Source organism: Sciurus vulgaris, assembly GCF_902686455.1.
Source record: "Sciurus vulgaris genome assembly, chromosome: X".
Taxonomy (NCBI): Eukaryota; Metazoa; Chordata; class Mammalia; order Rodentia; family Sciuridae; genus Sciurus; species Sciurus vulgaris.
The window spans coordinates 99239999-99252613 of NC_136471.1; the positions used below are offsets into that span (position 1 = coordinate 99239999).

The 12615-nt window shown below is 38.1% G+C and overlaps 1 protein-coding gene across 2 annotated transcripts in view; it reads left to right on the forward strand.

Moving 5' to 3' along the window:
- Positions 1 to 12615, forward strand: part of EFHC2 (EF-hand domain containing 2) — a 189848-nt gene that overhangs the window by 83323 nt on the left and 93910 nt on the right. For both annotated transcript variants that reach the window (XM_079123512.1, XM_079123513.1), the window contains 2 exons: positions 10 to 148; positions 7038 to 7203. In XM_079123512.1, coding sequence (XP_078979638.1) covers positions 10 to 148; positions 7038 to 7203 — 305 coding nt within the window. The remainder of the gene's footprint in view (positions 1 to 9; positions 149 to 7037; positions 7204 to 12615) is intronic.

The following is a 12615-nucleotide window of genomic DNA, read 5'->3' on the forward strand; positions in this document are numbered from 1 at the left end:
TTTTCTTAGCTAGGAAAACTAAACCAAGAGTTTTACAAAGATAGTGACCTGGCTATAGGAACCTACATCAATGTGTGGGGAAGGAAAGTACTCCTCTGTGACTGTGATGAATTTACAAAGTCTTATTATAAGGCTAAATATGGAGTTGGTAAGTGATACGTTTGCCAACTAGAAAATGTTTTTAAATTTTGACTTTTTGTTCCTAGCTAAGCTTTACTTTTGAGTTTCAAATGTTAAGCTCATCATTGCTATCATTTATTGTATGTTTGCTATCCCTAAACAACAATCCTGGGTAGACTCATTATCCTCATTTTAAAGATGAAGAAACTGACACTTAAAGGGACTCATTTGTCCGTGGTCACACAGCAAGCAAAGAGTGAGCCAAGATCTGACCTTGTCTGCCTGATCCTAGTGATTTTTATTTTCCCTTATGGCTCTCTGCCTCACTGCAATTTAGGGCAAATGTTTAAGTCGGGCAAATAAAATGGAAATCTAAGTGCCTTTTGCTCAGTTCTTGCTTACCACAATAGAAATATTTAATTCTCTGGGGAACTCTTTTGTACCAGTTTGCTCCACCTTTCCTGGTGAGGATCAGCCAGGTTTCTGGTTTCCTCCTTCATAGATATCAATTCCATTACCATCAAATTAGTTCAGTTCAAAATGAAAACCAGTGATTTATTAAGCACCTACTATATACAGGTCAGTGCAGTAGGCTCAGAAGATACAGAGTTATATAAGGGGGTTCTAGGGTAGAAGGGAAGCTGGGACCCACAGCATGGTACATGGTGTTATGAGAGTCTTAGAAACAGGTGGAGGATATGATGTAAAATCTAAAACTCAAGCCCTCATTTATAAAACTCCTACTTTCAGGATACTGAAGGCATTCTGACCAGCTCTGCTCCTTTCCTAGGCCCTTTACCAAGGCTCCAGGTATGCTGCTAGGAGTTGATGAGAGTTGCTGACCTCCCAGTTTGGGGTTTAGAGCTGGGATGGGGATGCTTAGTCCTATAGGTCATCCCTCCATATTCACAGGGAACTGGTTCTAGCTTACCCCCATATCTCAAGATGCTTAAGTCCCTTATATGAAATGGCATATAGTATTTGCATAGAACCTACACATGTCCTCCCATGTAATTTATTTTGTTAATATTTTTTGAGACTGGTTCTTGCTAAATTGCTCCAGCTGATTTTGAACTCACAATCCTCCTTCCTCAGCCTTCTAAAGAGCTGAGTACAAGTACATATCACCATGCTGGGCTACTGTAAATCATCTTTAGATTACTGACAATACCTAATATAATATAAACACTATGAAAGTAGTTGTTATACTATATTGTTTAGGGAACAGTGATAAGAAAAAAAAAATGTCTGTGTACATGTTCAATACAGACACAATTTTCCCTGAATATTTTCAATCTGCTAGTTGAGTTCAAGTATGTAGAAGCTACATATTTGAAAGGATGACTGCTTCCCTCTGAACCTTGGAGCATTCTTATGAACACACTTTCCTGAGGGGTGAGATAGAAGCCAGAAGCAACCACAGCCTCTTAAAAGATCAGGTGCTTTGTCTCTAGAGAGACAAGGCCCACCTGATGTGTCTTGGTGTCCCTATTGTGTAGCATTCCTGGCCTCTTGGGAATTTTTATATTGAAAGAGAAGGTATACAGAACATACAATGGGATTAGAATAAAAAGATTTTCAGTTTTACCCTTTGGTTCATTAAGGGAGTTTATGCCACTGCATCTGCATGCCACATTAGTCAAAATGTGGGGACCAAATTGGGGGTCTCTTCTTATTTTCTAAAATTGATCCTCTTTAGTGGACATGATTGAGCATAGTTGCTATGGGGACTCTGGATAAGAGGCAGCCAGAAATGTGCAGGTAAAGATGCTGCTAGTGACCCTTAGGTCATTGTGGAGAAGAATTTGGCCTTTAATAAATGTAGATGCCTGTTGAGAATCAATAAGTGTTTAATGCAAATTGAAAATTTGATGATGGGCCGCTGAAAACTATAACTTACATCTGAAGATTACCTTTACATCCAAGGTCATGGTGAAAGAATGAAAGATTACCTTAATATAAAGGATGTGGTAAAGATTCCAAAACATCATGTAATTCCTTAAACATAGAGCACAGCATTTGGTTGGTATTTGTCAGTTGGATTTTGAGAATATAAAATTTGCATCTGGGAAAATGAATATCATACTGGAGAGACTCGATACATCATTTGTGTCTTAGCAGCTTCTACAGAATTTTTGAGGCCATGAAAATCCCTTGGCGTGCTCCAAATCGAGCTGTCCTGGGTAAATGTATCAACTTCAAATGCTTGTAGTGTGCTTCAGTTAAGTCCTAGTGCTTAATTTCTTTGTGTCTCTTTTGTTCACTCTATAGACTTACTCTAGTATGTAAAAAAAAAGTAGTTTGTGCCTTTAAAGCTAACATGAGCATTTTGCATTTAAACACAAAATTATGCAAATGCAAAATTATGTTGCATTTCATAGTCACACTGACTTTTTATATTTCTCATAACATATGTTAAAATATCCCGCTTAACAGACATTATTATTATACAACATTTCTTGAGTTACAACAGTGTACTTAATGTAACTAAGGACTAGAAATTACATCTATGATTGAGTACAAGGGGAATGGATCAATATTCTCTGATAATCTTTACATTTGCTTTTCCTGATTTTTTTTGGGGGGTAAGGTTAAATGCCAGTTATTTCTGGCATTTAAAAAAATTGAATCAATGCTCTTTATTTTTCTTCATTAGTGACTGTGACATGTTGGTAAAAAATATTTATAAGGATTAAAAAATGCAGTCCAATGCTGTAACAGTTGACATAAGCATTAAACAATTTCAATGAAGACTTTATTCAGTTTTGTTGTGATGTTTGTGGTGGAGAGTATTTTTGTTTATAATTCATCTGGTCCTAAGAATTTGTAAACCAGACCAAATTTTATACATTATGTTTTGGTATATTGGAAGCCCAAACCAGGGCAAAATGTCATTAATAATTGTGATCCTGCCAATAATTGTGGTCACATTTCCTCCCTCATCAGTTGTTGTGGTTAATAGAATACCTGGTTATCTCCATTCTGCAGCACACAGGAAATTGCTGACAAGTGAAAACAATGCAGCTAGGGGCCTCTGTAGCAGGCAGCCAGGAGGAGATATCTATCTATCTATCTATCTATCTATCTATCTATCTATCTATCTATCTATATGCGGTGCTGAGAATCGAACCCAGTGCCTCCTGCATGCTAGGCAAGCACTCTACCACTGAGCCACAACCCCAGTCCCCAGGAGGGACTTGGTACTTTAGAACCTTCTCCTACTTAAAGGCAACCCAACTTATTTTGGAGGAGAAAAAGATGACAAAGAGAAGGAGTTGACCACAGTCCCAAGAAAAGTACATGGATATCCTATTTATGTAGAAACAGAGGGCTTGATAGAATTCCAAGAGACATTTGACTCTAGAAAAGATGAGATTCTTATATACTTTAAAGATTATAAGGAGAAGGAGATTTCATAGATTTCTTGCTCATTATATCCAGTGTGACTCCTCCATTAGGCAGTGTGGTCATCCCTTTGGTCCTGGCTTGCCTGCTGGGCTATACCAGGTCACTCCCTCAATGTTTGATGTGGTTGAACACAGATAAGCCGGTGAAAATATGTCAGTCTTTCTTACAGTGTGAAGGTTGGAAAAATCTCCAGGGGCTCCAGCAGGTATTTCTTCCACTAAAGGGACAGGAATTTGAATGTAAACCATCCTTACCTAGAAATTTCTGCCTTGGGTTATTATTTCTTTTTCTATAAGAGCATTTTCTTGTCATTGATTCTACCAAATTAGTAACAAGATCATCTATTCCCATTGCTTTTGAACACTTATTAGGCTATACTGAGATTAAGGTTGACCAAAAGTCTTAAAGCATCTTTAATTTTGTGAGTCATTCCTAGCTGTCTCTGAGCTTTTGTGCTAGAAGCAGCAGGACATCCAAGATGAAGAGTTTAATGATCACTTGAGCAAATTGGCCATGCTAAGTTGCAGCAACAGGGATAGAATTGGCTATGTGATTTCACCAGATGACCTTGATGGACCTAACAACTTTGGTTCTTTTACCTTTCATAAAGAGAAGATGGTTGAGGATTAGAGGGTTACTAAGGATTTTATAGCTCTAACATTATGTGATTCACTAATCCTTTGACCCCCAAGTAAAGGTTTCATTGAGATAATTTGACCTAGGTATTGAGTAAAAGCAGAGGTATATTTACCTTGAAGCTAATGAAGCTAAATCTTTAGGGTTCTTCCTTTGCAGGGGCCCCAACCCAAAGCACTGGCTTAATTTTGTCTTAATAATTTATCATTTTTTATCATTTTTTCCCTGCAGTAATAGGGGATGAAACCCAGGACCTCACCCATGCTAGTCAAATGCTGTACCACTGAGCTACATCCTTATCCCTTGTTATTTTTTATTTTGAGACAGTGTCTTGCTAAGTTGCTCAGACTGGGTTTGAACTTTGAATCCTCCTGAGTAACTGGGACTATTGGCTCATGTCACTGTGCCCAGCTGGCATTCTTTATCTTAAAGAACTTTTTCAAAATTATATAAGCTGTAAGTCTCCCAGAGCCTGGATTCATCTCTGGGCTATAAGAACATAAGATAAACTTTGAGGTAACTGAAGACTTTTCCCAGTAGCGCTTCCAATTGAGGTGGTGAATAGAAAATCACCATGAAGGAACATTAAGACTCCTTTTTATACATCATCTCTCTGCGGTTTGTTGGAATATAATCAATCATGGATAGGCATTCAGTCTATGTATTTTTGCAAGTTATTTGGAAATAGAGGAATCAGAACATTTGAAAGACAGGCATGTCTCAGGATCTAGCAGAGTGCCAGTTACAGAAGACATTTGGGGAGATGCTTTGTATAAAAATGTATACTTTTACATTTATTCAACAAATCTTTTTTAAAAATACCTAAACCACACAAGAGGTTGGCATGATGAAAAACCAGAGACATCCAACTCGTCATTCAGGTATAAGTTCACAGCTTTGTGAATGTATGTAAATTACCCAGAAATATATGGTTTAAAGTTGGATCTTGAGCCAGCGTTTCCAAAAATTGATGTATGTGGTGTTATAAAAGTCAGGGGTGATGGAGTGGAACAGTTCTCAGCTTTTATACACTAGATGGCACTGTGGGTGCAGAGGAAAGCTCTAAATTGGTTCTTTTGTTACTTAAATCTGTTGCAAAAACTATGTAGTTGAGCAAACAACAGTGTGTTATAAAACCTGGGGCGAGGGGAGGTAACCGTAGAATATATTCTCAATTACTTTGCGATTAAGTATGTATCTTCATGGTTTAAATTGCTCAGGTTAGTATGTAGAGTTGTATGTGTATGTCCCCTGTTGTAACTCTTATGTCCCAATTTTTTAATAATCACATAGAACTCTCCTATCACCTTTATGGTGCTTGCCTTGAAATGAAGATACCAGATGGTGGTGTGTTTGATGTAATGGTGAGCAATGGTAGAGTCTACAATAGTTCTAATTCTAAGACTTGAACTTTCCTTTTTTTACCATGACTTCTCTTTAGTCACCATGAAAATAACAACAGAAGAGTCTCCCCTGTACTGGCTGACTGGTTGCACCTTTTCTTTTTTGTCAACATGTCTGCTGTGAACAGTTTGTTAGGATGGAATGGTATTTTGTGGGGGGGATTGTGCTTGGGGAAATTGCACACAAAGGCTACTAGGAAATCTAAGGAAAAGAGAAAACTGAAAATGTTTTCATATCAGAGTTAGGAATGGCTTGAAACCCTTTGTGTTTTGATAATTCAGTAAAACAAAAACAAAAAAAACCACTCATTTTTAGAATTAGGTTGTCTTGGATGGAAAACCGATGCACATTTTCTATTATGGTGGTGTGCATTAAAAAAAGTAATTTTCCTTCTATTAGAATTTCAACAGTAGAATAGGAAATCTTTGCTTATCATTCATAACCAAAATACCTATGGCATACTTAAGTGGGAAAGAAATGGAAAGTAGGTTATGTGGTTTGGTTTTTAGGAAAGATCCTGGTTTCTTCTTTGCCATTAGTAGTGGGGCAAACACAGTGACTTGGGCAGATCAGATCAATATGTTATTTTTCTGGAAAGCACAGTTAACTTCTCGGGAGATTGCACAGCAGTATAAATGAGTACCTAAGAGTTTCTAGGCTTTTACAGATATGTCCCCAGGTTTCTCTCCATCTCTCTTTCCTCATATGATAAGAAAACCAGCAGTATTTACCACTTAGCACTCCCTTTGAGAGAATAAGCAGTTGGGTATTTAAAAAGTTTTCTTTGTTTTGTTGCTTCTTTATATTTTATTCACCATTTGAATAACATTATATTCGTTCCTTGGGTAGGAACAAGAGTGACTTGGAGCACTGGTGGATGAGAAGAAAGAGGTTTTACTTTTGTGTTTGTTTTTGAATTAGATAGTGAAGTGTCATGTCCTACAGTTTGTTGGAGGCAAAGGAGAGGGCTGGAAAAGTGAGTCTAGGAGGAATAACTGGTGGCTGGGAAAGGGGAAAGGTAAAATAGTCAAGTGTCAGTTCTGTTTGTAAAAGAATTTTATTAGTGAGTGTTGATTGAAGATAGGAGAGGGCTAAATTACAGGTTAAAATATGGAATGGGGCATAAAGTTTCAAGTTTGAATTTTCATATCATTGGGAAAATCAGGGGAAAAACAAAAATATTCAGAAGTGGGGATGTGATGACAAAAGATAAATGTTTACTTATTTGACACAGATTCTTTTTTTTTTCTTCTTTTGAACCAATGACAATTATTAAGTGACTTCTGTGGTTTTTGTAAACATGATTGGAACCTACACTCACAGGATTTTGCCGTGTTTTGTTTGAAAGAGTTTAAAATAGTCTACAAAGATCTCCATGTTCATCTTGAAATCATAACAAACTTTTCAAAACAGCCATAATCAGGGCAAAAGAAAATATTGATGTTTTGTTTGCCTTTGTTTTGTTATAGAGAACTTTACCTCCATTTCATGCAAGGCTCCTCCTCCTCCAAAAATAGAAAGGAAATTTCCACCTTATACTGGCTTTGGGTCTGAAGAGGATTCTCTCCGTTCCTGCATCGGCCTGGTGCCCACACCTTACCAGAGGAACTTCAGGAAATTCATGGAAGAAGATAGGTACTTGAGGGAACCATGATTTTAGTAATATCTTTACCAAATCTGTTTGGGGTTTATGACACAGTCTTCATGATGAAACAGGTATCACAAAGCCCATAGAATTTCAAGTCCAAGGACATATTGTTGTAGCCTTTCACTGAAGTGGATTAACTAATAGTTATTGCTAGGTTCCTATGTGAATGCTTATTTTACTGTATCGTCTGGGGAACCCTACTATCCCCAGTCTGTGGTGCCTTTGAATATCTACCTGCCTGCCAGCCTGCCTGCCCTCCCCTGAAGATAATCCTTAGGAAAGGATGTAGAGGAGGGGGGTCAGCAAACTTAGAGTCAAGTGGTAAATATTTTGGGCTTTGTGGGACAAACAGTCTATCACTACCACCCAGATGTGCCATGAAAGCAGCCATAGACAATGTAAACACGTGTGACTGTGCTCCAATAAAACTATTTTTTTATGAATACTGACATTTGAATTTCACATTCTATTTTAGATATCACCAAATATTCTTCTTTTTGTTTTTTTCAACCATTTAAAAATCTAAAAACCACTCTTAGCTCGAAGACCATATAAACACAGGTGGCGAGCTGGAAGTGGCCCATGGACTGTGGTTTGCCCAACCCCTGTTATAGAGATTTCAAAGATATATAAGTGTTTTTCAAAATGTTATTTTGGCAATTAATGTTGTTGTTTTGATTTGAGAGGTTTGGTTAAGTTTAGTAATAATAGGTTGCTCATGTGGCTGAATATAATTTGAAAAGATGGATGTTCAAAAGTATCCTTAATATACATGAGGTAAAATCTGCTCCTGAGTCATGCATGTAGAATCTACGCACTGCCCAAGGCTACTTTTTGCTTCTGCAGGGAGAGCAGACTGTGGAGAAGAAATCCAGGGAAATAGTGGTGGGGAAATGCTGCAGATACTTCAGTAGGATGCGACTAAAAGCTGCAGTCCCGCACGAGGGAAGTAATGGGTCAGGAAATCCTGGGGAGCACAATGATAAAGGGAATGTGTAGTAAGGTTAGGAGAAGAAAATGAGACAGCACCCCGAATTTGGTCAAATTGAATGAAGTCAGATGCTGCTGTTGAACATTTGAAGGAGAGAGAACAATAGTTGTGCTATATTTGTAAAAATGATTGAAATCTTTTTGAGACTTGTATAAAATGTTGGAAAGTATGCCTTTGCTGTTCTGTAATTTGATATCTTTTGTCTTTCAAGAAATAATCTTTTATTTTTAAGGACTTTAGGGTTTTATGTTTTAAACTCAGTGCTACTCAAAGTGTGGTCCCCATACTTGTTAGAGATGCTAATTCTTTTCCCTCTCCCTTCAGACCAGTTGAGATGGAAAACTGTAGGTGGGGCCCAGCACTCTGTTTTCACAAGCCCTCCAGGGGATTCTGAGGCACATCAGTGTTTGAGAACCACTGATCATCACATAAGAGGGACACTGACTTATTCTCCTTCCTCCCTTATTGATAACAGTGTTTACAATGAAGTTCCAGGGTAGGACTATTTGATGGACATTTCTCACTAACTGCTGTTTTTAAGGGTCGCCACCCAAAGGAGGTGGGCAGGAAAATTATCCCTATTGTAAAAAGAGAAAGAAGTTTTCTTATAAGTAAACAAGATGAAATATTATCTAGGGTGTTGCTTCTGGAACCCAGGGGTAAAGCAATTTTTTGTGGGTAGTTGACTTAGTCTCTGCTCTGTGTAAACTTGCCCACAGAACCCTGACTGCAGACAGCGTTCTATGTTTGTGTCATTCTATTGTGGCTAGAGAATGGTGGTATAGGCACAAATGTCTCTAATTTCTTTTCTTTCTGTCCACTGCTTGTTCTGTGCTAGGAATACACTTCTATCAAACTCCTCCTACACAGTGACCTTGTTTCCATAGTAACTGGCACATTCAGCTGGAGACTCATGCATGAGTTTGAATGACCCAAGGTTTCAACACTGTGAGAACTTAAGGAAGATGATCTCACAAAACATACAAAGATAGTTTCTTAATACAAATAAAGAAAATGTGAATTGGAACATGAAATTATTCATGATATGTATTGATTTTATATATTGCTATCAGAACAAATTTACAGGGAGCTACTGTTATGAGGTTAATGCTGTCTACTATGAGTCATTGGAGGATATCATTTCAAATTAAATCCTATGAGGTTTTTGATAGACATGGAGATCGTTATTATCTGGTTAAACATCACTGTGATGACCTATTGGTTACATTGTCTGTTCTGGCTTGGGAGAACCAGAATACTATTGCTGTTCTGGGCTGAATCAGTAACTTTGTTCTCTATGTGCCCACAGTATTGTGCTGATTATACCTCTAATAATAATACTACTACTACTCAGTAATACCACTAAGCAATTAGTGGTTACTATCTACTAACTACTTTATAATACTTGGTCTCATTAAATCCTCAAAACAGGAAAAGTAAGATAATATTGGAAAGTAGATAATATTGCTGTGCTCATTTTTCACTTGAGGGAACTGAGACTCAGAGAGGCTCTGGAACTTACCCAAGCTCACACAGCTAATTTTTATTTGAGCTCGAATTTGAATCTGATTTCTGGAGTACACCTTTCTTACTGCAAAAGCTGTATTTACCACATGGTGTGGAGATTACTTATTTATGTAGTTTGTGGGCTCTCCCAGTCCAAGAATTGTTCCTTGAGGTCAGGGACTGGCTTCATTGTTTCCTTAAGGGTTAGAACAATGCCGACTGCATACTTGGGGGTGGATCAATATTTTATCCAATAAAAGGAGTGGAGCCAGGTGTGATAGCACACACCTGTAATCCCAGTGGCTTGGGAGGCTGAGGCAGGAGGATCGTATGTTCGAGGTCAGCCTTAGAAACTTAGTGAGACCCTGACTCAAAAAATAAAACAGATTTGGGGTATAGTTCAGTGGTAAAATGCTTCTGGGTTCAACTCCTAGTACCAAAAAAACACAAAAAGGAGTGGATGAATAAGCGAATACAGTAAGAGAGTAAACATCAACTGATCCAGTTCTAAAGATGGATAGAAGGGACAGATGACTTCCCACCAGGAAGGTTACTATCCCATACTTGTGCAATTCATGACTATATAGCATCCAAAATTCGTGATTTAATATTTTTTAAAAATATTTTCAGTTGTAGATGGACACAATGCCTTTATTTTATATATGCATTTTTATGTGATGCTGAGGATCAAATCCAGTGCCTCGAATCCAGTGCAAGGAAAGCACTCTACCACTGAGCCCAACCCCAGCCCTCATGATTTAATCTTAATCTCTTACTTTTTCCAGGTATTGTCCATCTGCTGTCCCCATCAGACATTTTCCTTCTCTTTAATTTTCTTTCCCATCAATAAAAATAAGCCTTTATGTGTTTCTGAACCACAAGACTACAACTCTAGCTATTTTTGAGGCTTCTAGTAGATGTGTAGCTCGGGATGAGCCATTCATTTTCTTGATAAACAAATATTTCCTGTCACCTGCTGTGTGCCAAAGACCAACTTAGGTACTTGCCATAGTTATGATACTTCTGTAAACAAAACAAACACAAAGCCCTGCCTGCAGAAAACTTTCACTCTAGCCGCAGGGAGTATGTAATCAAAAATAATACATAAGGACATTATTTAGTATATATAAGGTATTCAATACCATGGAAAAGTAAAGAAGGTATTAAGTTTCTATGAAGAAGTTAAAGGGAAGTTGGGAGTATAGGGCTTATGAACACCCCCCTGTTGTAGTTTTAAATAGTGTGTTCTGATGGACCTGAGGGAAGGAACTGTGTTCCAGGCAGAAAGAAACATCAGTGTAAAGATCCTGAGCAAAAAGCATGCTTGGGATATGCAAGAACCATCCAGGAGGTTGACTGGATAGAGTAGATGAATAAAAGGCAGAATACACAGAAATAAGGTAAGAGAAGTCATGGGATGGGATCACAGAGAACCTTATAAGGACTCTTTTGACTTTGAGTGAGAAGGAGGGAATCCCTGGGACATTTAAGCAGAGAAGTGACTTGTTCTGACTTGCATATTGAAAATCTCTCCAACACAGTGTTGAGAGTATACTGTAGAGGGCCATGGTAAAATTAAGACCAGTTATGAGGCTACTGCAGTAGTCCCAGAGAAAAGTTATGATGACTCAGATCTGGGTGAGTGCAGTAGAAGTGATGAAATTAAATAGTGGATTCTGGAAATATTTTGAGGGTAGAGCCAGTAGGATTTCCTGACAGATGAGATATGAGGTGCAACAGGAGTGAGGAGCTTATGTCATCTCTTAGGGTTTGGTCCTGAGTAACTAGAAGGGTGGAGTTGCCAGCCACTGAGATAGGAAAACTGTAGATGAGTAAGTTTGAGGGCAAAAGCAGAAGTTCAGTTTTAGAGCAAGTTAAGTTTGAGGTATCTGCTGGCTATCAAGTGGAAATATTGATAGGCAGTTGGGTATATGGTGAGGATGGGGTACAGGAGGAAGGTCTGAGCCAGATAGAAATTTGGAAGACATCAGCATGCATATAGTATTTCAAGTCATGATACCAAGTTGTACCAGAGTCTTGAGACTGAATGAGATCACTAAGGGGGTGAATAGATGCATAGAAGTGCATGAATAAACCTTGGGTCACCCCAAATTAAGTGATTGGGGGAAAAAAGGAAGAACCAGCAAAGGAGACTGAAAAGGGACAAAGAGAAGGAAGGAGCAAACCCAAGAGAATGCACAATTCCAGAAGTCAAGTGAAGCAAGAACGTGGAAGAAGAAATGGTCATTTGTGTCAATTGCTGCTGATTGGTCAAGTGAGATGTGGACAAAGAAAAAATTAGGCATTGGAATTGGCATTGTGAAGGTCATTTTTAGCCTCTGTAAGAACAGTTTAGATAGAGCAACACTAATGGAAGTGGATTTAAAAGAAATGGGAGACAAATTCAAGGCAGTGATTATAGAAAACTGTTATATAGAAAAAGTTAAGACATGGCTCCTGTATCTAGGAATTTATATATATATATATATATTGCAACAATGGGAATAAACACAAGTGCAAATCTAAATTGGGTATGAGTAGAAGATTATCTGGCAAGGCAGAACATTGTGATAAATAATGTTCAGAGAAGTTTGATAATTAGCTTCTTGGTCAAGGAAGTGTATGAAGACTCTTGCAATGTTTCTTACAGTGTGCTCTGGGGACCACCTCATGAGAATCTCCTGGGGTGCTTACTAATAATGCAGGTTTCTAAAGTCAGCTGGCTACTGCTGAGTTCATATCCCTGGGGATGGGACTCTGGATTTTACATACTTAACAAGCTCCCCAGGTGACTTTTCTACACAATAAACTTTGTGAACCTCTAGTCTTAAGATTTCCTTGAGATTGTATTCTCAATTGATGAGCTCTCCAGAATGCTAGAATTAGGTGAAATCAGGGCATG